The sequence below is a fragment of the Trichechus manatus genome, unplaced genomic scaffold (genome assembly GCF_000243295.1).
Source record: "Trichechus manatus latirostris isolate Lorelei unplaced genomic scaffold, TriManLat1.0 scaffold00080, whole genome shotgun sequence".
Lineage (NCBI taxonomy): Eukaryota > Metazoa > Chordata > Mammalia > Sirenia > Trichechidae > Trichechus > Trichechus manatus.
The window spans coordinates 7,702,430-7,728,906 of NW_004444016.1; the positions used below are offsets into that span (position 1 = coordinate 7,702,430).

Here is a 26,477-nt window from a genome sequence, read left to right on the forward strand (position 1 = left end):
AAGATTCCTAATTAGAAATTCCAATTTTTCCTCCCCCTTTTCAGATTTGGCCTGGCACGTGGGCACCTCATATTGGAAACATGCATCTCAAATATGTCAACTAAGTTAGAAGGTCTTTACTCTTTAGCCTTGTTTGAGAAACCTATGACCTTGGAAGAAACCGCAGAAATTTTTTTTTTTTTTTTTTTTTTTTAATGTGCCTAACTAAGACATTTTCTCTGAGGCTTTAGCAATGGAAACTTGATTGCCCATTGTATAAGAACAAATTGATTTCCTATCCACCTGATTATGTTCTCTTGTTAGTTTAGCCATTTTGAACTTGAGATCAGATGAACTTAGTGCTTTTGGCTAAACATACTGAATACTACTTATATGCAGAAGAGAATTAGATGATTACATGTTTCAACCTTTTAGGGCAGTAAATACATGTATAATTGTTTACATACTTAAAAGGAAAAAATTGAGTAAATTTCTTGTCATATAGTGGCTCTACTTAATGTAGCCTGTATTAATGTGAAATATTTACCAGAATATTCAATAAAAAGATGAACAGTGTTTAGAAGTGGGGTGTGATCCTTTCAGTGGTCATACAGGTACCACCCAATTCACAATCATATTGAAGAAGGTTGATAATACTATATTTGTAACAGGCTTTTCATGTATTACACTTTTAAAGTCCATTCCTAGATTCTCTTGAAAAAGTACTTTTAAGACTAGTTATCTACTGGTGGCACTATGGTTAAGCACTCGGCTACTAACCAAAAGGTGGGCGGTTTGAACCACCAGCTGCTCCATGAAGGAAAGATGTGGCAATCTGATTCTGTAAGGATTTCAGCCTTGGAAACCTTATGGGGCAGTTCTACTCTGTCCTATAGGGTTGTTATGAGTCGGAATTGACTAGAGGGCAGTGGGTTTGGTTTTTGGATCTACTTGTTGTGTGTTAAACATTCCTGGTTGCCTTGTTGTCATCATCTTACATGTGTGAAAATTTCAAACTTCCACGATGTGTCTTATCTGACTTTAGCAGTTAGGCCACTGATAGACTTAGCTCTTTATAGATCATGAGTAAGTCAATAAGAAGAATAGGATTTTAAATTAGATGGCACTGAACAAACTTAGTGATACCTAAATCATCAACTCTAGGTTCCTTTTGTGTTTCTTTTTTTATCTAAAAGATTTATTCAGTTATAAGGTTTTTTTTTTTTTTGAGTTGGGACATAGAAAGCAGTGACTCTTGTAATTCTATTGTATCACTGAATCAGCTGAGTAATGTTTATAAGTATGTGATTAATTCAGGGCTTAGTTCCATGGCCCCAACTATGAAGAACCAATATGATGAACAAGCTAAACACAGGAACATTGGGATGGGTTGCTTTGGCCAAACAGTAGGCTATGCCAAGAATCTGATGGAATAGAGAAAGAAATACTATTCCACTGAAAACAATAGCCATCAACTTGTTCATGTGTTTTAATATAGTTGAATTTCCTGGTCTTATGTATAGGCAATCTAAAAAAAAGAAAGAAAATCCTTCGGGCTGATAGAGAAATCAAAACACATATCAAGGCACAGGAGGATGCACAGAAACAAGAGTGGTAGCTAGGGGCAGAACTATACAGGCAGGATTTTTCTACTCTTATGCCAACAGGGATTCTTAATCTCCTCTGCCCTAGTCCTAAAGCCAGTACCAGATAAGACACACCATGTCTGTTCTGTGTTAGACATACCTGGTTCCCTTGCTTTCCGTATAATCTTACAAATGAGTGAGTTTCCTTAAGCTCATTTATTATTTCCTGTTTTCCTTAAGCTCATTTATTATTTCCTGTTTTGAATGGATTTGGAAAGTATCACTAGTTTTGAAGTTGCTACCTTTGTAGTGCTTTAGAACCACATCAAGTATTCTCAAGAGACCCCTTGATCACATTAAGGGGACAAAAGATCCCTTGGGTCACTTATGTATCTTGCTGGTCCCACTTGCCACCAACAAAAAAAAAAATCACCTAGTATTAGTAGAATGAATGAAACTGCTCTTGATGAACATAACACTAGTAAGAAATATTATTAAGCAAATTATTCAGTGGAACAAAAAGGTGAGTTTTATTTTGTCCTAACTATCTACACTGCGTTTGGATTTTCTGGAGGAACCCCTAAACCTACACCTTGAGGACAACAAAATGAGAAGTTTTATCTCAGGTCAGGAGCTAGAACCCATGAGATGAGAAGGAGACAATTATGAGAAAACCCTAGAAGGATTAGGAAGAAATAGGAGCCGTGCAGTTGGGAGTAGTTCTGTAGGATACCTTCCTTCCTTCTCCTTTACTAGCACTGCCTTCCTTTCTTTCTGATTATTTGGATCCCCATAGCCTTCTCCCCACCCCATTTCGTCTGCTGCAATCTCTTCTTCCTCTGCCTGCCTCTTCCTGGCATTACTTTACTGCTATTTTACCAACCTGAATGTTGGATAAAACCTAGCTCAGGTAAGAACTTAATTACTTTCAAAATATATAAGGGACTTGGGGGGAGGCAGTATGGGTACAGTGAAACGAGTCAGAAGTCTAAGTTCTATTTTCTTTTCTGCCACTTGCAAGCTATATGACCTTAGTCATTTCACCTTTCTGGGCTTGACTTTCCTCAGTACTTAAATGAACTCAAATTTTGAGTCCCCTAGCTCTTAACACAGATTTTTTTTTTTTCTTATAAATGAGAATATAAGGTACTAGAACAGTGGAAGTCATTAGAATGTTTGCAGTGCTGAGGCTTGAAACCCCTAACATTGGTTCTGACATGGAACCAAAAGCCTGCTGTGGGGCCAGTATTGATGTTGAGATTTTAGTGGTGGGAGAAGAAAACCTTGAACATCTATAGCGAGCCCTCAAATCATTAAGAAACATCCAGCTGAGGCATAGCTCCAACTCCATGACAATAATAGCTCTTTCAAGGAATAAAACTATATCATCAAGATTTTTGGACCCACTTATTTCCAGTAATGTCCAATGTAATAAAATTCTACCATCAATAAAAGTATTGAGTGTTTTAAGACCCTTTAAACCTCTTGTGGCTACAGTGTGCTGACTTGCCCTTTTATAGGCCAGTCTGCTTCCTTCAGTCCCTGCTCTCAAAGGGGAAATTCCATCACCTCAGCTAACCAGACCGAAGAAGAGAGTCGGACAGCCAGTGGTGGCCTCTCCTAACCAGAGGTAAGAAATCTTAGGACTTGGAACTGATGTTTCCATGTGTTTGTACAGATTTTGACCAAATCCTCATCCCAACCTCACAACTATTGCATGAGGGAACCACCTTCAGTTTGAGTTAGCTTGTAGAAGGGGAGAGGCTGGTCATATTATAGTTTCAAACCAAGAAGAGAGGAATATTTAGTGTACATGGTTCTGTCTCACTGTTTAAGACCTTTGGACCATATTGTAAACCCAGGAAGAGGCAAACAAGCCTTTAGGAAAACAACTTCTGAACATCTTGTTCTCTGACTAGCCCTTGATCTCTTCTACCTAGAAGTGTGTCTGATTGTGACATCTTCTCAGGGGACTTTGTCCTGGGGTGAGGGGGTCTGATAATACTGCATTTTTCTCAAAGATCTATCATCATTTGCTTACTGGTAAAGACATATTCCTTCATTTTTAATCTCTCCTGTAGGAAATAGGTCAGAGAAAGGTGGTTTTAAGCACCCAAAACTTAAGTGTAATAGGACTACCTCCAATATAGGGCAGGAATGTGGGCTTTAAGACCTAACTTAGAAAACAAGATCATGAAACAAAAGATATACAGTAACTGCAAATCTGTTTTGTGATTACTTTTCACCTCCTCTTTTATTTTGATGGTATTGGTGTAAGTCCAAAGTAATTTGCCCTGGTAACAGAGACCTTGTATTCACTTATAGGTTTCCCCCAACGTAATACTGAGATTCTGGTCTTTTAACCCTCTGCCTTGTCTCTCTCCTCTTGATTTCTTTCATCGTGCCTAGTATTTTTATACCACTATCCCTTCATCTTGGAGCTGTGGTGGTGCAGAGGCTTACGAGTTCGGCTGCCAGCCGAAAGGTCAGCAGTTCGAATCTACCAGTCTCTCTTTGGTAACCCTACGGGGCAGTTCTACTCTGTCCTATAGGGTTGCTATGAGTTGGAATCGACTCGACAGCAACAGGTTTTTGTTTAGTTTGGTTTTAACCCTTTCATCTTAATCAAGGGTTCTCAGTCATGGCTACCCCCACAGAATAATCTGGAGAGCTTTAAAATAAAATAAAAAACAGGGGCTAGACCTACCTCAGACTAGTTAAATCAGATCTCTGGTATTTTTTAAAGCTCCCCATTTTCTAATGGGTAATTAGTGTTGACTCTCTAAACTCTTTCTAAATCTAGGCTGCATGAATGAGAAATCTGTTTTTTTCTCTAAAGCCAACTATGTGCTCTTTAGATCCCCAACCCTTATAGGTACAGTGAGTGTCTCAAGAAAAGTTAGCTACAAGCAGTAGTGATTATACTAACTGCTGTGTTCTGTGGTAGAAATAGTAAAAGGAAGACCTCACTTCCACACTGATCCTTCTTGAAGTTCTTTGACACTCTTCTCTCCTAGTTCTGACTGGTATTTCTTGGTCTCTTTTGGTGAATCCTCTTACTCCATACATCCCTTAAGTAAATATTAATGTGTCCAGGCCCCTTCTTACACTGTATCTTCTCCCTAGGTTATCTCATCTCACACACTTGGATTTCACTCCACCCAAATCTGTATCATCAGCCCAGACTTCTTCCCCTGAGCTTCAGGACCAGTATATCTAGCTCCTTACTGTGCTGCTCCATTTGGACATTCCACACACACTATACATTTACCAATATAAGATGTGCCCCTCCCCTTGTTTTACCTGTTACATTAGGTGGTACTACTAGCTACCAAGACCCTCAAGCCAGAAAATTGGGAATTATCCTAGTATATCCTCCTCCTCCCTCACCCCACACTTAACCAATCACCATATCCTTCCTTCCTCAGTAGATCTGGATGCCATCCACTTTTCTCCATTCCCACAGCCACTGCCCTTTTGGCCACACCATTTCACAGCTGGAGTCCCCACCTTCAATCTGACTGTCCTCCACCCCATCTCCCACTCTCCACATCGGACTACTTATCTTGCTGAAAAGCTGAATCATCATAGATGGCTCTCCACAATCTACTCCCAAGTCTTACCCACCAGCACCGCTAAGATACTTCATTTAGGCATGTACCACTTTGTAAGAGGCTAAAAAGCCATTTTAGAACAATACAAGTGTGAGCCAAGGACCTGTAGCATCTGCATCACCTGGGAGCTTACTAAAAGTCCACAATCTCAGCTCCCACCCCAGACCTACTGTATCAGAATCTTCATTTTAACAAGATCTCGAGGTGATCCATATGTACATTAAAGTTTGAGTAACACTGGTTTATAAAATATACAGTGTTGTTTTTTTTTACATGAATGAGGAAATCAAGGGAAAATCTGACGAAGCCAGAGCTGAGGTTGTTGTGTGCCATTAAGTTGATTCTGACTCACAGTGACCCTATAGGACAGAGTAGAATTGCCCCACAGGGTTTCCTAGGCTGTAATCATTACGGAAGCAGATCACCAGGTCTTTTCTCCTGAGGAATGGATGGTGGGTTCGACCTGCCAACCTTTGGGTTAGCAGCTGAGTGCTTAACCATTGTGCCACCAGTGTCCTTAGAGCTGAGGTGATAAATGCACAGTCAAGTGGTCTATACTTAATTTTGGGAGGGGCCGGAGGGTAATAAGGAGACCTGGTGGTGCAGTGGTTAAGCGCTCTGCTGCTAACTGAAAGGTCGGTGGTTCGAACCCACAGCAACTCCGTGGGAGAAAGGTGGCAGTCTGCTCCTAGAAAGATTACAGCCTTGGAAACCTTAGGGCAGTTCTGCTCTGTCTATATGGTCGCTATGAGTCCGACAGCAGTAGGTTTGGTTTGGTTTGGTGGGAGGGTGGTATTAATTTTGAGGAAGCCAAACAGAGGACATCTGGATCAGGTTGAGATTTCCGTAGTATATACATACTAAGTACTTACTCTGCCATCACCCCTCTCCTGCCTCCTTTCGTATCACTGTGCCTACATAAAATACTCTCTCCAAAGCCAGACTCTCTCACCTTCCAAGCCCTCATCATCAGCCCCCTTTCCTTAGTTTCCTAAGGTTAGTTAGCTATGGCAGAGAGCTCAAAGGGCAGTCTCACTACCCAGCTGTAGCCTCTGCTATCCCCCAACCTTTACTCATCCTTTAGTTTGCCCAGGTATAACTTCTTTTAGAAAGCCCGCCCTCTCTCCAGACCTTCCCCTTGCACTGTGCGCCAGGCCATCCAGTCACTTTTCACCCTGTACTGTAGCTGTTTATGGGCGGCAGTACACAGAGCTGTGCTGAAGGGCACAGGCTCTGGAATCAGATATACCGAGGTCAGAATCTCAGCTCCCTGACCTACTAGATGCGTGATTTAACTTCTTTGGGCTTTAGTTTCCTCATTTGTAAAATCTGGCTAAAAACAGTGCCTTACTGTCCAAAACTGTTGAGAGGAATGGGTGAGTTAATACGTGGCAGTACCGTGTGCCTTACCTCACCTGCCCGCAACGCCCAACGGTAAACAGTAAATAGCTGAGCTGCTGCAGGGCTCCGGCATGTTCGCCGGTGGTGGGCCAGGAGGAACTGGGGGCCGGTGCGGCGCCTGGGATCTCGGACCCCTTCCAGCTCTTCCGAGCCCAGGGCCAGCTCCCTAGGGCGTGGGGCGGGGCCGTCGGGTTGAGTGACGGCGGGTGGCCCGCCCCGTGCGTGACGTCGCCCTGGTGGTGTTGCTCGCGGCTGCACGTGGTCGGCTGAGTCCGCCTCAGGCTCAGAGCTGCGCTCCGCGTCCCCAGCACCAGCCGCCTGCCTTCCCCTCCCTCCTCGCTATGTCCACGTCCACGAGCTGTCCGATTCCCGGGGGCCGGGACTGGCTGCCAGACTGCTACAGTACCACGCCGGGGGGCACGCTATACGCCAGTACCCCGGGAGGTCAGCGGGCCGGGCTGGGGTCCGCACGCCGTGAGCAGGCCAGTTCGTGCGTTCTGCCGCGGGGCGGGGGCGGGAAGATACGGGCCTCAGAATAGCCCGCAGGCCACTGTGCGGGTAACAACTTTAGGGGAAGCGGTTCACAGCCGAGGCCCGGTTCTCTAAAACCTTGAAGTGATGCAACAAGGCCTTGAGCCTAGCTTCCGGGTAATTCTGGGCTGGAATCCCTCGCTCTGGCCTGGGTTTTGGACGCCTTGCTCATCCACCCGCCCCTCGAGACGTTGCAGCCAGAGAGTAGGAGCCGAGTCCCCAACAGAGCACAGCCTCAGCGGGAAGCACCAGCTCTTGCAAAGCGCCTACAGCGGGACTTGGGCAGTTCGGGACTGGGGCCGATTCGCCGCTGTTTGGTTGGGCGAGCAGCCTGGGATCACGAGTTCCTCTTGGGCTCCCGACCCAGGAGTTCCTGCCACGTGGGGACGGAGGGCAGGGGTGAGAACTGGGCAGAGCCCTTTGAGAACAAGATTCAGGCCAAGTTCCTCTGGGCTGGGCTGAGCCTTGTATGATTTGGGAGAGGTCAAGATAAGAACAGTATGTTCCTGTGTTTCAAGGGAACGCAGGTGTCCAGGTAACACAGCTCCCCCGGTAGAGTATCAGAGCACAGGTGGCAGCACTGGGTAAACCTCCACACCTGTTATTTGGCTTCTTGATCCAACTGAGACTGGAGGGTTAGGCTCCACCTTGTGAACCAAAGCAAGGAAGTCCCAGAGCCAGCAGAGTGGTAGAGGAACAGCCTGAAGTCCCTTAACTCCCAAGTTTGGTGCTCCTCCTATAGCTAAGACCTCAGCTCCCCTAAATCTAAAGCTTCTGCCTGGACCAGCTGGAATACCCCACTAGCTTTATGTTACTTAGTCCCACCTCGGTTAGGTGGGTAAGCCTTTAAGGGCTGGGAAGTCTAGTCAGCCGAGATCCTGGCTGGGATGTAGAGTAGGCCTTTGATGCACTGGCAAACATGACTCTAGGGTCCCTAGAAGGCCTGTCTGTGGCCCTAATCAATTCTCTACCCAAGCTCCTGCCTCTCACCTGAGCCCCTACCTCTTGATAGGCACCAGGATCATCTACGACCGAAAGTTCCTGCTGGAGTGCAAGAACTCACCCATTGCCCGGACACCCCCCTGCTGCCTCCCTCAGATTCCCGGGGTCACAACTCCAACAGCACCACTCTCCAAGCTGGAGGAGCTGAAGGAGCAGAAGGAGACAGAGGAAGAGATACCCGGTAAGGAAAGTAGAACCTAAAATTAAGATTTGATCCAACCTTTGAATTCACATGCAGATGTGTAATTCCAAAAGGGATTTCTGCACTGACCCTGAGCCTGCAGACCCAGTGTGCTCAGCTCAGCAATTTGTCCTTTTCTCTCTCCAGATGACGCACAATTTGAAATAGACATCTGATCCAGTGCAGATGACCTGGTGTGTGGAATTATAGAGGGATCCCTCATGACGCTGCTGCCACCACCTCTTCCTGGGGTATCCAAAGGCCAGCTGGCCTCACCTAATCTGGAAGGGAGTGGCCTGTTGGTTCTGGGCCTCCCCTAGTTCTGTGGCAGCTAGACCAGGGATAGGAGTGGGCAACTTTGCCACACCCTTAGTTCTCTACTTTCTCTTTGGTCTGTAGACCACACACCTCCCCACCCCCTTCCAGCCTTCCTTGCTCAGGGGCTGGGACTTGGGAATGGAGTATGTCACCTTATGGCTGCTTAGTAAACATTCAAAGAAATGCCTTGGTTCTAGCATTGTCCTCAATCCTGATCTTCCCACCTGAGCCACACAGCCTCTCCCCTTGAAGGACCTTAGCAGGCCTGGTTAGTATCAGAGGCTCCATTCCTAGCTCACACTGAGCCCACTTCCAGCAGCAATGAGAACCTGAAGCAGGCAAGCTATAGAAGCCAACCAACCATAAACAGCAATAACATGACCTCTGCCAAGAGCTGTGCCTGTCTTTCGAGGAAGCAGCCTTCCTGGAACCGGGCCTCCCCAGCAGCCCTTCCCCTAGCCATTCCAAAGCAAGTCTCTTGGAAAAGAGACGCTACCCAACTTCAGCCATTGCTAGGCTCTCCCGAGCCCTTTTCTGCCTCCTACCTGCAAGTACCAATCCTCTATCCCAACACTGAAAATCTGTATCCTCCCTTCTCATGGCATGATACCCACCAGGGACCTCTCTGGCCCCTGCTGCCCAACTCTGTTGCTCTCAGAGAGTTAGAAGAGACCTTAGGGTCCAAAGGCAAGTGAGGCAAGCAGCTTGTTTGGTGAGTCAGATAAAAAACCAAGATCCCAAATCAGTAATCTGGTCTTTTTCTCCTTTAACTTACACAGCAGGAACCCTGTTCTCTGTGGTTCTAAGCTCTGTAACACCTATATACCACAAGGGTGATAAAGTGCAAGTAGGGCAGTCTTTCCTTCCTTTTCTCTCCATGCTATTTGAGCCTCTGTTCTTGTGCTGAAATGAAAACATCAAAAAGACAGGGCTGCTGAGCCCACGAAGGGATGTGCTTTTCAGTCAAATTTTGGGGAAAGCAGCAGGCAGCAATCTGGTCATGCCCAACAGGAGCCCTTCATGATGAATGGAGGAAAAACAGAGGTTTGCAAGGAGCAGGGCAGTGAGGGAACCAGAGGGGACCAGTTTGGTATAGGAAGGGCTTATTGCTCCTACCCAGGGCCCACCATTGAGATGTTTTTATTGAAATGCATACTGCTCTGGGTAACAAGTGACTTCCCTATGGCCCATGTTGGACCTGTTCCCCTAGAGGTAGGTCACACACCAAGTACCCCAGTGGGGCAGACAGTCTCCCTAATGGTAAAAGGGAGGCAAGTGAGAGAAGGCCTCCCATGCCAAGGCAGAGGAGATACTGTGAGGCAAGTCTAGGGAACCCACAGGATTATGGAGCCCCAAAGAAGCCTGGTACAGTCTGGTTCTCTTCAGTTGTGGCTGCAGATTTTTCAGCAGCTTCCTCCTCTGAAGACAGACTCTTCTTTTCTGCAATTAATCTCTTAATTCCCACCATCCACTGACTGACCTCAGTCACATGGTCGACCATGAGTGAGCGGTGGATGTCATCTGCTGTGTCCCACCGCTGGCTTGAAAGCTCTGAGGAGAGATTAGGGCTGAGCAAGCTGCCTGAGACAAAAGAGGCAGCTAGCTCTCACTCCTCCCCTCCCAATCACCCAAAACCTCAGCACCTGTTCCAACTCAGCCAACCATGGCAGGACCCACCCATACCTTGCACTAGCAGAGCCATCCTCTTCTTTACAGGCATTGACAGCTTCCCTCCAGCCCACTGTTCCTGCAGCAGTGCCAGGCGTCGGCTGATGTCATCACATACCTGCTTCTGAGAGACACAAGGCCTCTCCAAGTTAGTGCTGCCTGCCCAACAAGGGGAGGAGAAAGGCAGCACCACATAGAAGAACAGCTTTCTGTGGCCCAGGAACTTTACACTTAACTCCTTACAGCTCTGATTCTTTACCTAAAAGTCAGAGGCCCAACTGAGGATCTGAGGAAACCTATGGATTTCTCCCCAAGAAAAACGCACGTATGGCTAGAATTTTAAATTTTCAGGGGCTTTGCAAACCCTCAGGTTTATCTTGTTGTGCTACTTTATAAATAAGGACGCTTAGGACCAAAGAGTGAAACAACCATGCTACTTCTCCTTTAAAACATTCCTCAGATCCCTTGTGTCTAGATACTTATAAAAACAATGCAGTCAGAAGGGGATTTCCCTCTCCCTCCTTCACTGAGTTGGTATATAAATTCCCTGAGCACAAAATCAGCAAGGTCTGCTCTGAATGGCTGGAGGTACAGAAAATCAGGCTGTTACAGTCACTAATAGGAGTTATATTCAACACTTGTTTCCGTTTCCACAAGCCTCTTCTACTGACTGGTGTTCAGAAGTCCCACATACCCTCCCGAAATCCTGTGTTCATTTGTCTGGGAAGTCCTTAGCAGATTCTGAAGGGGTCTACAACTCAAAAGGGTTAAGAGTCATTGCTCATAAGGTCAGAGGGTCTACCTTTGGGAGCCATACTTCATCTAGCTGTCAGTAGGAGTCCTCCCCACCACCACATGGTATGCCAGGGTCAGAGGCTCCAATGAGCTTACCCTCATGTGGCCACGGCAGTCTTCCAATGCCTGTTCCAAAGGTCTCAGCACATCCTCCAGCAGTGTCTCAGACTTGATGACTGGGAAACTTGGGGGCTTCACACTGGAGGCAGGACAACTCCCCACAGGTGAGGGCCTGGGAGCCTTATCTGAAGGAGGTGGAGGTCCTTTTGGGGGGGGTCCAGGAGTAGTCTCTGAAGCAGGGGCTGAAAAGGTAAAGTAGGGCCGAACAGTAAAGCTTAAAGAGGTAAGCTGCTCAACTCTAAATTCATCCTAAGGAGGGCTACGCAAGTTATGTTACTTGCTACAAAGAAATAAAATGGTGATGTGATAAAAAGGAATGGAGGACCTATCTAGACTAAGTATTCAGGAAAGGCCTTATGAGGTGACATTTAAGTTTCTCCCAGCTCACCAACTCCATAACCTGTGACAAGTTAGTTAACCTCTGAGCTTGGTTTCCTCTTCTGTAAAATGCAGATATTACACTAACGACTTACTTCATAGGGTTATAGTGAGGATTAAGAAAGAATACAGGCGAAGTTCCTAGATTAGTGTGTAGCAAAAAGTGCTCACAAAGTTAGCTATTAAGTTGAGAACTAATGGATGAGGTAGATGCAGCCATGAAGAGTTGAAGGGATGGTGTACTAGGTAGAGGGAACTAAAAGGCAGGAGAAATCTTGGTTTATTCAGGGAAAAAAAGTATTCAGAGCTGAGTTTCTGTTCTCACCACTCCAGAGACTGCTCTTGTTACAAGTTATCAGTGATTGCTGTGTTGTTAAATCTAGTGGTCCCATATCTCTTACTTCTCAGCAGTATTTATCACAACTGATTGATGATTTTACTCTCCTATTTTCCTTTTTACTCTCCTATTTTCCTTTTACTTATTTGGCCATTCCTTAGTTTCCTTTGCTGTTTTCTTGTCTACTCACCTTGAAATGTTGGAGTCCTAGGGCTCTGTCTTAGATCTTCTTTAGGCTGCTATCCACACACTCTCCCTACGTGGCTTCATTCAAGTCCATGACATCCGATACCATCTATGTGATGGTGATTTATTTCTATAATTCTGGCCTAGACCTCTGCCTAAAATATCAGCCCAAATGTAACATGGCCAAAGAAAAAGCTTGGTTTCCCCCTCCCCACAAAACCTCTTCATCCCCCAGTCTACCCATATCAGTGAATAATACCACCCAGTTCCTCAAGTAAAACACTTAAAGGTTAAACTTGATTCTCTTTCTCTCACTTCCTACATCTACTTATTTCTGCTAACTTTGTAAGATTCCAGTTTTTACCGTCCCACTCAGGGATGGGTTACACAATAAGTAAGGCAAGCACAGCTTGCTTATGTTTACTTAATCTGTAGTGCACAGCAGATTAGTAAGTAAACACAATTAAGCCCATGCACACCTTGCTTACTGGTTAATCCATCCCTGCCCCGACTATTCCCACTCTTGTCCAAGCCATCATCAATCATTTCCTGTATTACCATAATGGTCTCTTAGTTTGTCTTTCCACTTCCTCCCTAAAATGTGTTTTCCACACAACAGACGCAGTGGTCTTTTTAAGATGTAATTCAGTCAGTGGTTCTTGGCCTGTGGAGATTTTGCCCCCAGAGGCTTTTGGCAATGTCTGGAGACATCTTTAGCTATTACAGCTGGAGGAGGAGCGGTGCTACTTGCATCTACTGAGTAGAGGCCAGGGTTGTTGCTAAACATACTACAGTTAACAAGGCAGTCCTCAAAACAAAGAATTACCTGGTCCACAATGTCACTAGTAGCAAGGTTAAGAATCCTCGGCTTACATCATTCCTTTGTAGTACAAAGGGAGTGGAGAATGGAAGGGGATCTGAAAAGAGCCAACTCTGAGCTCCTTTTGGAGGGCCACAACCCCTCTTCCTTACCTAGGAAATCCTCAGGAGGAAAGATGGCCCTCCTCTACTTTAAATTTTTCAGTAGCTTCCAACTTTACCTAGATTCAAATACAAACTCCTTATCTTGGTTTACAAAACCCACTCAGATGTAGTGTATGCCTCAGACCTTGTCTCACTCTATCCCTAGCCCACCATGCTCTAGCCATGCTGGTATTCCTTCAGTCTCTGAATCTGTCAAGCTTGTCTGCCCTGTTTTCCTATGCGTGGAATACTCTCACAGTTGATTTTTGTGTGGCTAGCTTTTAATCATCATTCAGATTTCAGCTTAAACGTCGACCTTACACACCTAATTTAATTACCCAGTCACTACCACCCTGTTTGATTTCTCTGCATAACACTTAGACCACTATTTCATTTGTCTGTCTCCAACACTAGAGCATGGGTTCCATGAAAGCAGAACCTTTTGTCTTCTTCACTGCTGTCCAGTTCACCCTCAGACATTCCCTGGCTCATAGTAGGTGCTCATTAGACATACTGATTAAATGAGTGAATGACACGTTAAGTCTGATATGCTTATTATATACCTAAGTGAAGGTACAGAATAGACAAAGTTCTGGGAAGACGACCAGATTGGACATAAAAATTTGAAAATATTTCGAAAATAAAAACTATTTAAAACCACAGGTCTAAATGAGATCACCTAGAATGATCCTATATACAATCTTTTGAAACCGACACACTAGTTATTGCCATGGCCAGTGGAGAAGGGGCTTGGAAAAGGGCCTTTCCTGGGCCCCTTTTGGGAGCCCCAACGCCCCTCCACAGCTGGAGTCCTCAGCGGAGAAAAAATGCCCTCCCCGCAGGCATATCCCTGACACTGCCCATACCCCACGAGTCTCCGCGCAGGGGGCCATCACGCACCTCTGGGGGATCCATCCTGAGCAGCAGCGACCCTCTTGGTGAGTGGCGTGCGCTTGGACCCGACAGCTTGAGTCTGTAGCCCGTAAGAAAACTGCGGCGGGTCGTTCCAGCCGCGCTCCTTGTTGCCTGCGGAGAAGAGGGGACGTGTAAAGAGAGACCGGAGCTCTGATGGGAGGGTTACATTGGGGCTAGGGGAAATAGAGGCTCCACACTCCGCGCTGTAACTGCCTCCAGCCTCGGTAGGGGTGAGGACCCTGCGTCCCAACCCCGCAGACCGCGCTCACCCGGCTTCACGTACAGCTCCGCCATCTCCACTTCCGCACGGCCAGCGGGGCAGTGCGTCACTTCCGGGGCGGCCGCAAACCCAAGCCAATTGGGACGAGTCCCGGGCCACGCCGAGTGCCTGGAACGACCGGATCCTCGAAGTTGGGCAGTTCTAAAACGCGGTAGTCGCTGTGGAGACCCTGCGCTGTCCCCCTAGGAGGCTCGAAGTTTCCAACTGATGACCTATCGGTGCCCTGGTCATAAGCGGGTTAATTTTCCAGGAGCCAGCACGCTTGCAGTCCTAATCCTGTGTCCAGTCTCTCCAGTGTTTCCCAGTTGCTCTCAGGAGCAAGCTCAAACTACCAGAAGCCCCTGACCAGCCATCACACGCCACTCTGTGAACTAGCCAGGTCGACTTCTAGAGCCTCACCTCCGTCCACTGCCCTGCACACTCCCCACATTCATTCTCTCAAGGCTTGCTAACTAGTACTCATCTTCCTTCAGTACTCAGCTTAGATGTCAACTCCTTAGGAAACCTGTAATGCCTCAGGCCAGTTTAAGTGCCTCAAGGTCCCACAACCCTCTGAGATTTCCTAGTTGTACTACATAATATCTTCTATCTGGTTTAATTTTTTTGTCTCCCCCTCTTGACAATCTCTGAGGGTTAAGGAGGTCCCTGACTATTTTATCACATCTCTGGTGCCTGGCCAGAGAACACCTTCGAAAATGTTTGTTGAATAAATGAAGTCAGATTTCCATCACACCCATGCCCTCATGTGACTTCAGGCAGCAGCCAACACGTAGCAGAAACACAAAGACACACGGGTTGTCTGCCCCCAACCCTGTCCCAGGCCCCATATACTCACACCCAGTGAGGTCACTGAGGGATTTTATTTGCAGTGATTTTGCTATAAAGTGTTGCTGAGGTAGAGCCAACTGTCCAGGGCTAGACAGGGGCAAGGAACACAGGGACCCCGGAAAAGGGAAGCCAGGGGCCTAGGTTGTGGTGCAGGGCCTCTCAGTCATCCATATAAAGTTAATAAATAAATTGGGCAATAAATAGAGGGTGGGCACAGACCAGAGGAGCAAGCAGAGAAGGTTCCAAGAGATGAGAGGCTGCAGGCCCCTGAGGAATAAAGTGGTGCAGAGTTGGGCATGGACCCAAAGCCTCCTTCTCCAGTCCTCCCAGATAAATTTAGGGCATATGGAGCACAGAGGTTTTCAGCCGGAAGGCATCAAGAAAAGAGAAGACGCCCCGTTTTCGAGGGGCTGCCCCTGCACCCCCAACACCTCCTTTGAGCAGGGGGCGGGGCAGGGGATCTCCTGGGGAGTCCATGGAGCTGGTCCTCTTGAGTCGCAGGCGTGCACGAGCCTGGACACCCCAGGCCTTGCCCCGGGCTGCAGAGGCCACAAGACACTTCTGGTACTGAACCTAGGGAAAAGGGGAATGTGAGGATCCAGCTATTTTCTGCCCCTGGACTCCCTGGAAGCTTCTGCAGGACAGGGAACTGGCCAAGGCTTCACTCTGGTACGAGGTTGGTAGTCTGCCACATCTGGAGTGCCTACAGCATTCCCAGGTAGCTCAATAACAAAAACATAAAACTTGACATTTACCGAGCACTTAAGGAGAGCTGGACACTGCACTAAATGCTTTACATAATCTAACTTAATCCACAGTTACTTATGAGGTGTTATTACCCCAACTGAAGAAATTGGGATTCAGAGAGAGTAAATGCCTTGTCCAAGGTCACTTAGCCAGAAGATGGTAGAATTGAGATTCAAGCCTAGTTCTAATGCTAGAGCTGTACTCTTAACCACAACTACCACTATGTTGCCTCTCCTTCATCTCTTGCTGGTTTGGACTGGCCCTTGGCTAAGCAGATGCCTAGTCAAGGGGAAGGTCTACAACCCAAACTCCATTCCCAATGTAACTGTTCCTATCATCTCTCATTTGAACTACCTCAACAGAGTCCTAATTGGCCTTTCTACTTCCTTTCTTGTGTCCCCCAAATCGTCTACCTATACTATAGCTTAAGTGGTCTTTCTAACCCACAAACCTGACTTCACTGTGCTACTCTAAACATGTAAATAGCTCCCGCGGCCCTTAGGATAAAATAAACTCATTACCTTGACCTATAAGGTCCTCCATGTTTCTGTCATTCTGCTTTCATCTCTCACTACATTTTGCACTCAATACACTACATTCTTTTAGATACTGTAATCAACCAACCTCCCTCTTACCTTCAGAACAGCTGGGGTTTCCTATACCTGGCACACCTTCTGCCCTACTCCCTTGCACCTGGCAAACTCCTTCTTGGACCTTCAACTTTCAGTTTTCCATCATCTCTTCCAGGCAGTCTTCCTGAACCCCTGAAGCTGCAATGGGGCCCTCTCCTCCATCATCCTGTAGTGTACAACTTACTTCTGGTCTATCCCTGCTCTATCCTAAGCATTCTGTGAGGGCAACGACTGTGCCCTAAAAATTCCCAGGGTCCAGAATGGTGTCTGGTATCTTGTAGGCACTCACATTTGTCGAATAAATAAATGAAAGTGTCCCACACTCAAATGCTCACAGATGCCAGGAAGTAACCTAAATGAGACAAACAGGAAGGACAATGCCCAGCCCCTCCACAACTCCAGCTACTGGTTTAAACTTACATATGTGGACTCAGTACTACGGTTCCTGATATTTTAAGAAAAACAGGAATACCAGCTATATGTAAAATGTCCCAACCTTTAAATATTAGCAACTAATTAAAACTTTTCAAAACAGTGAAACAGTGCGAGGGCCAAATAAAACAGTAGTGAACCAGAGTCAGCCTTGGGATCGCTGGTTTGTGATCTCTGGAGAGGCTGCCAGTCCTGAGCCCCATTGCCAGTACAGAACAGCTGCAGGGCAACCCCACCCCATTCTCACCCCGACTCACCATGCAGGCAGCCTGCACAGCTTCGGAGAGTGCCCCTGCATGGGGCTGGCACCAAAAGGCTGCGCACTGGAAGCTTTGGCAGCCCAGGTCGGCGATGAGACCAAAGGTGTGTGGGTCACGGCCAACACCAATGAAGGTCACAAGGCGCACAGGACATTGCCACAGTGGCTCCTCCTCTGCACTGGCCTCTGCCTGCCCATGCCAAAACTAGTCAATAGAGGGCCAGGTGCTAGCTGGACCCACTGAGTTCTTCTAGTAGCAAGCAGTGACCCCTCAGCACCCCTGCCCACATCTCCACAGCCTCCAACCTCACCCCCTTCTGGTACCTGAACGGGATGTGCAGTCATGAGAGAGTCAGACACACTGAGCATAGTGGGAACCCAGGCATCCCGGTCGCCCCGGGCAGTCAAGGTACCAATGGCCTCGTTCAGCACGTCCATTCCTAGAAGGACACGCCCACTAACTGTGGTGTCTCCCAGCCGTAAGGAAAGAAAGGGTCTGCAAGGAGTGTATAGGCTCCTCTCACTGACATGGGATTCAGAAAGATGGGGAAAAGGGTAGTCAAGGCTGGGCTTAGAATCCTGAGTTAAGAAGACTAGTACATCCCAGGCCACAGTGGGCCATGGGAACACTCTGAGAAATGGTGGTAGACCCCACCTCACCCACCTTCCCCTTGCCCACCTCTTCCAGCCCTCTCAGTTCTCACCCATGGCTTTGGTGACTGGCAGGGTCCCCACGTACAGTGCTTCGTACTTCTGAGCAGCCTGGCTCACTGAATCCAGCAGCTCCACTGGAATATACACACTGAGTTGGCCTGGGCATTTTCTCAGTCACTCTTCCTTCCACCCTTCAGAGTGGGGCAGGGCCCAGACCAGAGCTAGAGCTAGTAGAACAAAGGCTCTTTCATGTTCCTTCTCTAATTCAGGCTTGGGATCCTGAGACCAGGACACTTCAGAAGTCCCACATCTCCAGTGAGGTACTAAATAACCTAGAGCACCCTCCCCCACATCTTTCATGAAAGCAGCCCCTGATGCTGCAATGCAACAGCCCCCATACCTTGCCGTGGCAGCTCTTCAGGGGATATGGGGTCTGGGGAGCAGCAAGGAGCATCACCACTGACTTCGACTTGCTCTGACAAGATCTAAAACACAATACAGCCAGCATAAGGACAGGGAGGGAGGGGAATTCAGGTGAAGGGGCCAACATCACACTGCCCCAACAACCCTGGAAACTTTAGAATCAGGGCCACACCCACATTCCCTGCCCCACCCCTGGCCTTACCTGGGCGCAGAGGCCATGCAGGGCACTGGCAATGGCCTTGGCAGGGACGTCACAACGAAACACATGGCACTTGAGCATACAGCTGTCTTTGTCACCCGCCACAAAAGCGAAATCCCTGGTAAGGTCAGAGATTGGGCTGGGACAGAGATGTGACTAGAGTAGAGGGTGGGTTGGGAAGGGCCCTGTAGTGCCTATAGGTGAGGGATATGCCAGGGATGGAGCAGGGGGGTCTGGGCTGGAGCTCAGGACACTTGGCTGTCACTCACCTATCACTGTTCCGGAAGCATGTGGGAGCACAAGAGGGAGTCAGCCCAGCCACTCAGGCTCTCCCCAGCCCATCCCTGCTGAGCTGGGCCCACCCTTCCCCACCAGGGCTGGACCAGGCAGTGGAGGCAATGCTTGGGTTCATGATAGAGAATCTGTGTCCAGGGGTTCAAGTACAGGGCATTAGCATCAGTGGGGATCACAGCCTGCAGGGGGCAGGGCAGCTCTCGCTTGAGAGGAGTGTAGGGGCCCTCACCGGCCCTTGGAGCTGCCCACGCCCCATACACGGATGTGCACCAGAGGCTGGCAGTGGATCAGACTGTGGTCCAAGGGATTCATCAGGCTCATGGCATCCTTCTTCAGGATCATCAGCATGTTCTGGCCCTGCGAAAAACAGTGATTAGCCCAAAGCTCAGATGAGGGTAGCTGCCAGGAGGGCCAAGTAATTCAAGCCTCTACTGGGCCCTGGGCTGAATCTTTGGAGGGTCAAGCCAGCTCACCTCACCCCAGGTGCCATCTGGGAGCTGGCTCCGGCTGCGGGTCTGGGCCAGCTGCTGGATGCAGTTATTAACCGCAATGCTGCTCTTTCCTGGTGCCAGATCCTCCTCGGGTACCTCTACCCAGCCCAGAGAACGGACTGCAAAGCACTGATGGGACGGAGGACCCTGAGTGAGTAGGGGTGGGTGGGTAGTGCCACAGGCCCCACAGATATAACCACTGAGACCCCCTCCCTCCACCCTTGATCACCTCTGCTCAGCCCAATCGCAGCCCTAACCTTTCCCACGGCACCCCTCCAATGCCCTCGCCCAGCACTCAGGCCCAAGTCACTACCTTAGCCCCTGGCTCCATGCTCTGGATGTAGGATTCCTCACCGTACCGGGACAGGGAGTTACTAGAACAAAACAGAGTTGGTGAGAGGACCGTACGTCCTACAGGGGCACTGGAGAGGCCCACACTGCTGGAGTGGATACAGGACATGGGACAGAGCTCAGAATATAGCACTCCAAATATACAGCCAGAGCAGTGGCAGAACCCAGAATGTATTAAGAAAATGTAACATAGGATGTGGCTTAGAAGTTGAAGGAGGACTCAGGACAGACACATGACCCAGAGTATTGAAAAAGGTATACCACAAAATAAGAGTTGAAACATGAAAAAGGGTCCAGTGTGTATACCAGAGCCCCAAATCAGGACGAGACCCTAGAACTGGATGAGCCCCCATGAAAGAGCCCAGGACGATGGTCTAGATTATAATGGGTCAGGACCCAAAATATGAAAAAGACAGCTTGTAACAAAGGACAAAACTCAAAATACTAAGACAGTCAAGAACATGGGTCAGAGCCAAGACACAGAACCGAGTCCAAAACATGAGACAGAGCCCAGAACCTGGGCCGAAAAGCAGATCATCAGTTCAGCTGCACTTTTGAGTGCCACCGAGCCCTAAGCCTTTCACTATGCCTGGCACATCCCTGTTACCTCCAGTCCAGTGAGCTCTCCAGGCTGGAGAAGGATCTGCCCTTGGGGGGCCGCAGTCCCCAAGTCCCCTTGGTCCCCTGTGGAGAGGTGGTTAGGTCAGTTCAGCAGCGGGCCTAGGTCCACACATGGGATCAGGCCTCCTCCTCGCACTCCACCTACCTTGCCTGGGTCCTCGGCATCTCCTGGCTCCCAGGTCGGGCGCTGCCACTGGGTGCTACCACTGGGTACGTGCCAATAGTAGGTACCTGCAGCATCGTGGATCTTCCTCCAGCCAGGAGGCAGGCCTGGCTCCCCCTCCAGACTTTGGTCTCCCCATAAGTCATCTACAGGAACACAGGATGAGAGAGCATATTATTCGTGGGCTCAGAATAACACTCTGCCATAACCCTCCATCCCAGAGGAGGCAGCTCTCAGGTTGGAGGTCCAGGCTGAGGGTCCCGACTCCCCAGTCTTGGAGACATCGCCGTGAGAAGCTCAGGGTTTATTTGTTCCCTGGTCCTCACCCTGAGATGTCCATACTCTTTGAGCATCGAGGTAGCCTTTCGCGCTCCCTTGTGCCCTCTGAGCTCCCGATCCTCCCACCGAGCCCCTCCATGCACACCATCGCAGTTGACCAAAATGATGGCCAGCATGTAATCCTTGCCCAGCATAGCCCCGACCGCGTCCCCGCCGGCCGTAGCCGGCCCGCACTCAGCCCAGCACGACCTCCGGAGCTGCCGCGCCTACAAGCCCTGCCTCTCTGCGCGGGAGACGGCCCCGCCAACTGGCGCCGCACAAACACGGGGCGGGGCTGGCTCCCGGAGGTGGGAAGTGGCGGGCCTGAACAGCGTGGCCCGCTGAGGGGTGGTGCGTATAAATAGCCGTTTGGATCCCCAAGTAGGTGCGTGTCTCCGTGGGTGGATCTGGGGAAGGCTGCGGACGCCACCGGACTCGCTGACACCACGGCGCAACTATGAGCTCATCAGGCGATGGAAGACCAAGACAGCAAACGTGCTCCGCGAGCACACGCACACGAGTGAGAGCATCGGGCCCGCCTAATATGTGCGCGCACACGCAGCCCGAAGCCCCACGGATGGGGTCACGTGGGAGTTTCTGCGAGCAGGAAACTGCCAGGGCTCCGCCGCGAGGGGAAACGCCTCCACCCTTTCTAAAGATATCCCGGAAGTGCCTCCGCCCTCAGTAAAGATGGCCGTATCATTTAGCGTGAAAGAGGTGGGGCTGCGCTTGCGCAAGAAGTTCGGCGGGGAAGATGGCGGATGACAAGGTAAGTGAATGTGTAGGGGATCTGAAGTCGGGGGTGGTCTTCACATTCCGTGACCATTTTGATCTTAGGAAGAAGCGACACTGGAGCGGCCCAGAGGTGGAGGTGCCTGTTGTTTCGTCTGGGATTTTCTTGTTTCCTCTGGACTTGCGCGCTTATTGCCGGCCTCAACAGTGGGGGAAGGGAGAACTACACGAGCCCGGGTTTCCCCAGGTGTTCCACCCGGGACCATCATGATCCTGTTAGTTTTACACACTCAGAAACACATTCATCCTGATACAATCCTAGACGCACTCACACCCTTCTCACGTTCTTGCAGTGATGCACGGTCACACTTTTCACCAGTCCCTAGCCTCCGAAAATTTTCTCCCGGAGACATGTTTCTAATTCACACGGACACTCACACCCTCATTTAAACACTCCTTTGGACACAAACTAAATTTCATACTTATGTTCGATAGAAATCACTCAGTTCATTTACTCATTCTCTTTCAATCATTCTTCCTCTCCAGTCATTCACACATTCAGGTTGCCATGGCCTACAGGGGTGGGGAGTAGGAAGCCAGGAAGTCCAGGAAGAAACCAGTTTTATCCCTAAATTGTTCAGAGAGTTGCCTCAGTCCTCTATGCACCATTAGTCTGGAAGTCCGCCACCACCCATACATTTACCAAGTACTTGTTTGATGCCAGGCACTGAGGACACAGTAAAGACAGATCAGGTCGCCACTTTCAGGGAGCTCCTAGTCTAGTCAATAGTGCTTTCCTGATAGCCCTAATTGGAGGTCCCCTTGCTGCTGCTCCTGCCTCCCCAACACACTGCTTGCTATATTCATTACCTGTAGCTGTTGTTGTAAATCACTGATACAGATCCCATCTATTTCCCGCCCCCACTCCCATGTGAATTCTGTGCTCTTCAATGCCTTTTCTTCCTCTACTGCTGCCATCTCAGGAAAGTTTTAATAGGAAGAGGTTTCTCAGGCTTATCCCATCCTCCTCAACCACCTCTCCCCTAGGCTCTAGTAGAATTGAGAGGGGATGGGACTGGGTCAGTCTACTGGAGCCAGCCCCTCCCTTGTCCTAGGATTCTCTGCCCAAGCTTAAGGATCTGGCATTTCTCAAGAATCAGCTGGAGTGCCTGCAGCGGCGCGTAGAAGATGAAGTGAACAGTGGTGTGGGCCAGGTAGGGGCCAACTTTCTCTCCCTTAAGCGTTATTGCCCAACATGTCTTTGAGAGTGTTGAGTGGTTATTAAGAACCTCTTCTCCGTGACACCAAGGAAAGTTTTCCTGGGAAAATGGCACTTGAACTGGGATCTTAAGTTTTTGTAGGGGTTAACTAGATGAAGAGGAGAGGAAAGAACATTCCAGGCTGATGGAACAGCATACGCAAATCCCTGTGGTGGGACGTAGCATGATGAACATAAGGGATGAAAGGAGGTTGATTTGGCTGGAGTCATGGGGGAGCATACTAGGAAATGAGGATGGAGAAGCAGGCAGGGATGAGATCAGATTCCTCAAGGGCATCTCTGAGGTCTAGTGGCACTGGGGTTCTGTGGTTGGAGCCTTTTGATCCCAGGGTTCTGAGATTGTGTAATCAGGACTCCTGGGTTCTTTTTCTGGCTCCAGAACCTTGAGAAAATCTTGAATACTGCAGATGTCCAGAGTGAGGAAAAGCAGGTGGTGGAATGCTGTAAGCCCAGCTTGAGTAGCTCCTTGGTAGAAAAGGGGGAGAGCCTGGCTGAGTTTCCTCCTCCATTTTCTTCCGTAGGATGGCTCGCTTCTATCCTCCCCATTCCTCAAGGGCTTCCTGGCTGGCTATGTGGTGGCCAAACTAAGGGCATCGGCAGTATTGGGCTTTGCCGTGGGCACCTGCACTGGCATCTACGCAGCCCAGGCATATGCTGTGCCTAACGTGGAGAAGATGTTGAGGGACTATCTGCAGTCACTGCGCAAGGGGCCCGACTAGCTCTGGATCCCATGGGGGAGGCAGGATGAGCAGCTGGGGCCTGCAGGTGGAGGCCTTTCAACCAAAGACATCATATCTCATTTCCCTGGCTGTCACCCATTTGCTGTCTCCACCCTTCCTGCTGCCGTCACCCTTGATTTTCTTCCTACAGAGGGTGGACAGTGGCTGGTCAGCTTCCACCTTGGAAATCTTCCCTCCCTTACCCCATGGGTGGCCCCAAGACTGTGGCTTCAGGGGCCACAAGCGTCTTTCTCTTCCAGCCCTGACTGTGGAGTTTGCAGCTGACTCTGATCCTCTGTATTCTCTCTGGCAATGTACCATGGCTGCACCCTCCTAGGGGCTGGCTCCATGACTTGATTTTCCTCAGACGTGTTACAACGTCTGTGCTGTCCCTTGCTACACAGACCACCCAGGATCTTGTGTGGGCATGAGTATAGAGGACGGGGGTCTGCCAGGCCTGGGTCGTCCCAGGCAGGCCCGTTGGACCCTGATGCTACTCCTGTCCACTGCCATGTATGGTACCCATGCCCCATTGCTGGCGCTGTGCCATGTGGACGGCCAAGTGCCCTTCCGGCCCTCCTCGGCTGTGCTGCTGACTGAGCTGACGAAGCTGCTGTTGTGCGCCTTCTCCCTCCTTGTGGGCTGGCAAACATGGCCCCAAGGGGCTCCACCCTGGCGCCAGGCTATCCCCTTTGCACTATCAGCCCTGCTCTATGGCGCTAACAACAACTTGGTGATCTATCTTCAGCGTTACATGGACCCCAGCACCTACCAGGTGCTAAGCAATCTCAAGATTGGAAGCACAGCCCTGTTCTACTGTTTCTGCCTCCGGCACCGCCTCTCCACACGCCAGGGGTTAGCACTGCTGCTACTGATGGCAGCAGGGGCCTGCTATGCGGCTGGTGGCCTCCAGGACCCCCGGAACACCTTTCCGGGGCCCCCTACAGCAGCTGCTGCTGGCCCCATGCCCCTGCATATCACCCCGCTGGGGCTGCTGCTTCTCATCCTGTACTGCGTCATCTCAGGCTTGTCATCCGTGTACACAGAGATGCTCATGAAGCGACAACGGCTGCCCCTGGCACTTCAGAACCTCTTCCTCTACTCTTTTGGTGTACTCCTGAACCTAGGTCTGCACGCAGGCAGTGGCCCCGGCCCAGGCCTCTTGGAGGGTTTCTCGGGATGGGCGGCACTTGCGGTGCTGAGCCAGGCACTAAACGGACTGCTTATGTCGGCTGTCATGAAGCATGGCAGCAGTATCACTCGCCTCTTTGTTGTGTCCTGCTCACTGGTGGTCAACGCCGTGCTCTCAGCAGCCCTGCTGCGGCTGCAGCTCACAGCCGCCTTCTTCCTGGCCACACTGCTCATTGGCCTGGCTGTGCACCTCTACTATGGCAGCCACTAGCCCTCACCACCTCCACTCTGCTGACCCCCAATCCTGACCCTGTAGATTGGGCACCACCATCAGAGCCACCTGCCAGCCCTAACCTTCCCTCACCAGCCCTGTAGTAAGTGCCTTGTGAGAAAAGCTGGGGAAGTGGGAGCAGCCAGGTCAGTCTCTGGAGGTGGGTGAATGAAGGGATAACCCCTGGGAGACTTTAAAAGTGGGTTTGGTTAAAGAAACTCCTACCCCCCACCCCCCACCCCACCAAGTTCTTCCAGACAAGTGATTAGGGGAATATCAATATCAAGGCCTGAGAAAAGACCCCATCCCTGATGGGGGAGGCTTCCTGACTCATCCTGCATTAGTACAGTTGCTCAAAGGGTGCTGTGGGAGACAGGTGGCTTTCCTTGCCTCCTGTGATCCCCAGCAGACCCCATGTTCTGTACCTGGCTTTGGCTGCTCCAGCCCAGCCACAGTGCATGACTTTCCCATAAGGGATACTCCCCCCAGCTCATGCAGGAAGACCCAGTAGCCACAAATTACACAACAATCACCCAGGCCACTCTGCCAGCCCCTGCTCCAGCAGCATGGGGATGACACACCCCCTGCTCCCTCCACAGTGCTGCTCCCCACACCTAGCCTTTTTCCTGGAAACCCCAGAGAGGGCTGGGGCTTGACTCATCTCAGGGAATGTTGCCCCTGGGCGTTGGCTTAAGCCTACACTCCTGACCTCTCTGCTTACCCCCACGGGCCCTCTTGAAGCCCACTACCCCGTCTCTGGGTCCTGCCTCTACCTAGCAGTGTTCCAGCTCCCACCAGTCAGGAAGTTCTGCAGAGTGACCTGGGGCTAGGCAGAGGAAAACTTCCATAGCTCAATCAGTGTCTCTTTAACTGCATAAGCAATAAGGTCCTAATAAAGTGTTCTGGGGTGTAGGATGGTTCCTACAACCGGCCATGGTTGTCCTGTGTCTTCTTTGTTGCACAGCTCTTTTCAAACATACTTTCATTCGCCTGGTGTCATGAGTATCTTAATTCTAGGGTAACAACTTCTGGACTAGGAGGAAAAGCTGTTTTCTCCTACTGTTACCGCAGGCATTCTTTCCTTTAGGGAGTCTGTGGTGCTGTCACAGAGCTTTTGAGCTTTCCCTGAAAAACTGAGCCCTAAGGATTTTAGAAGGAGTCTTGGGAATATAAGGTGCTGGGCCCAGCAGGACAAACTAAACTCCAGGCTGGAAAACTCTGGTTTGGTTTTGATTCTCATTTCCTCTGCCCTCCTTGCCAGTTCTCCTGCCTGGTACCTGCTCTCATGATCAGAGGAATGTCAGGCCCTGCTTCTCTGCTAGAATACCTACTGAGCTTGTGAAAAATCATTTTGGGCCTACCCCAGACCCACTGAAGCAGAGTCTTAGGGAGTGGAGTCTGGGAATCTTTATTTATTTTTTAAACAAGTTCCCTAGTGGAGGCAGCTCTAATCTGAAACACATGAGGTCACTATGAATCGAAATCAACTCGGCAGCAGCTGGTTTTGTTTTTTGTTTTGTTTTTTTTGTTTGGTTTAGTTGATTCTGATGCACACTGAAGCTTGTGAACTGCTGCTTTCTGCAGTGTAGAACTATAGCCAGCCAGACTTGAATTTGAATTCTAGCTCTACCATTTCACTAACTGCTCTTGAGCAGTTACTTAATCTCTGAGTGTAGGTT

General features: G+C 49.4%; 6 protein-coding genes across 19 annotated transcripts in view; 4 read left to right on the top strand and 2 right to left on the bottom strand.

Annotated features, from left to right (window-relative positions):
- The window catches only part of ANKHD1 (ankyrin repeat and KH domain containing 1), a 172,352-nt gene extending 166,768 nt beyond the window's left edge, over positions 1-5,584 (top strand). For 5 of the 12 annotated variants that reach the window (XM_023735600.1, XM_023735603.1, XM_023735604.1 and 2 more), the window contains one exon: positions 3,086-5,583. In XM_023735600.1, the coding sequence (XP_023591368.1) occupies positions 3,086-3,199 (114 nt within the window). In that variant the 3' untranslated portion in view covers positions 3,200-5,583. Of the gene's footprint in view, positions 1-44; positions 563-3,085 lie in introns of those variants that run through there. The other 7 variants (XM_023735602.1, XM_023735601.1, XM_023735606.1 and 4 more) reach the window with 3 other exon arrangements.
- Positions 5,585-6,798: 1,214 nt separating this feature from the next.
- Positions 6,799-8,797, top strand: EIF4EBP3 (eukaryotic translation initiation factor 4E binding protein 3). Its single transcript, XM_004381075.2, has 3 exons — positions 6,799-7,024; positions 8,124-8,294; positions 8,442-8,797. Exons 1-3 carry the CDS (start codon positions 6,922-6,924, stop codon positions 8,468-8,470), a joined length of 303 nt encoding a protein of 100 aa, XP_004381132.1. The 5' UTR covers positions 6,799-6,921; the 3' UTR covers positions 8,471-8,797.
- SRA1 (steroid receptor RNA activator 1) lies at positions 7,058-14,405 on the bottom strand. Its single transcript, XM_004381154.3, has 5 exons — positions 14,244-14,405; positions 13,960-14,085; positions 11,172-11,377; positions 10,296-10,404; positions 7,058-10,163 (listed from the first exon to the last, which is right to left on the bottom strand). Exons 1-5 carry the CDS (start codon positions 14,266-14,268, stop codon positions 9,955-9,957), a joined length of 675 nt encoding a protein of 224 aa, XP_004381211.1. The 5' UTR covers positions 14,269-14,405; the 3' UTR covers positions 7,058-9,954.
- A 690-nt stretch (positions 14,406-15,095) lies between these two features.
- On the bottom strand, positions 15,096-21,250 carry APBB3 (amyloid beta precursor protein binding family B member 3). 3 transcript variants are annotated; one of them, XM_004381079.2, is made up of 12 exons: positions 20,773-21,250; positions 20,331-20,494; positions 20,172-20,248; positions 19,527-19,587; positions 19,196-19,342; positions 18,952-19,079; positions 18,432-18,546; positions 18,207-18,291; positions 17,857-17,940; positions 17,477-17,592; positions 17,151-17,342; positions 15,096-15,655 (listed from the first exon to the last, which is right to left on the bottom strand). In XM_004381079.2, exons 1-12 carry the CDS (start codon positions 20,819-20,821, stop codon positions 15,419-15,421), a joined length of 1,455 nt encoding a protein of 484 aa, XP_004381136.1. In that variant the 5' UTR covers positions 20,822-21,250; the 3' UTR covers positions 15,096-15,418. The 3 variants fall into 3 exon arrangements, with proteins under 3 accessions (XP_004381136.1, XP_023591378.1, XP_023591379.1); XM_023735610.1 differs by having other exon boundaries at positions 15,406-15,655; positions 19,196-19,360; positions 20,773-20,997; XM_023735611.1 differs by lacking the exon at positions 17,151-17,342 and having other exon boundaries at positions 15,406-15,655; positions 19,196-19,360; positions 20,773-20,997.
- A 161-nt stretch (positions 21,251-21,411) lies between these two features.
- LOC111821381 (SLC35A4 upstream open reading frame protein) lies at positions 21,412-23,803 on the top strand. The gene is made up of 3 exons (XM_023735612.1): positions 21,412-21,435; positions 22,514-22,612; positions 23,199-23,803. Exons 1-3 carry the CDS (start codon positions 21,421-21,423, stop codon positions 23,394-23,396), a joined length of 312 nt encoding a protein of 103 aa, XP_023591380.1. The 5' UTR covers positions 21,412-21,420; the 3' UTR covers positions 23,397-23,803.
- SLC35A4 (solute carrier family 35 member A4) lies at positions 23,407-25,003 on the top strand. Its single transcript, XM_004381080.3, has one exon. It carries the CDS (start codon positions 23,824-23,826, stop codon positions 24,796-24,798), a length of 975 nt encoding a protein of 324 aa, XP_004381137.1. The 5' UTR covers positions 23,407-23,823; the 3' UTR covers positions 24,799-25,003.
- Positions 25,004-26,477: the final 1,474 nt, after the last annotated feature.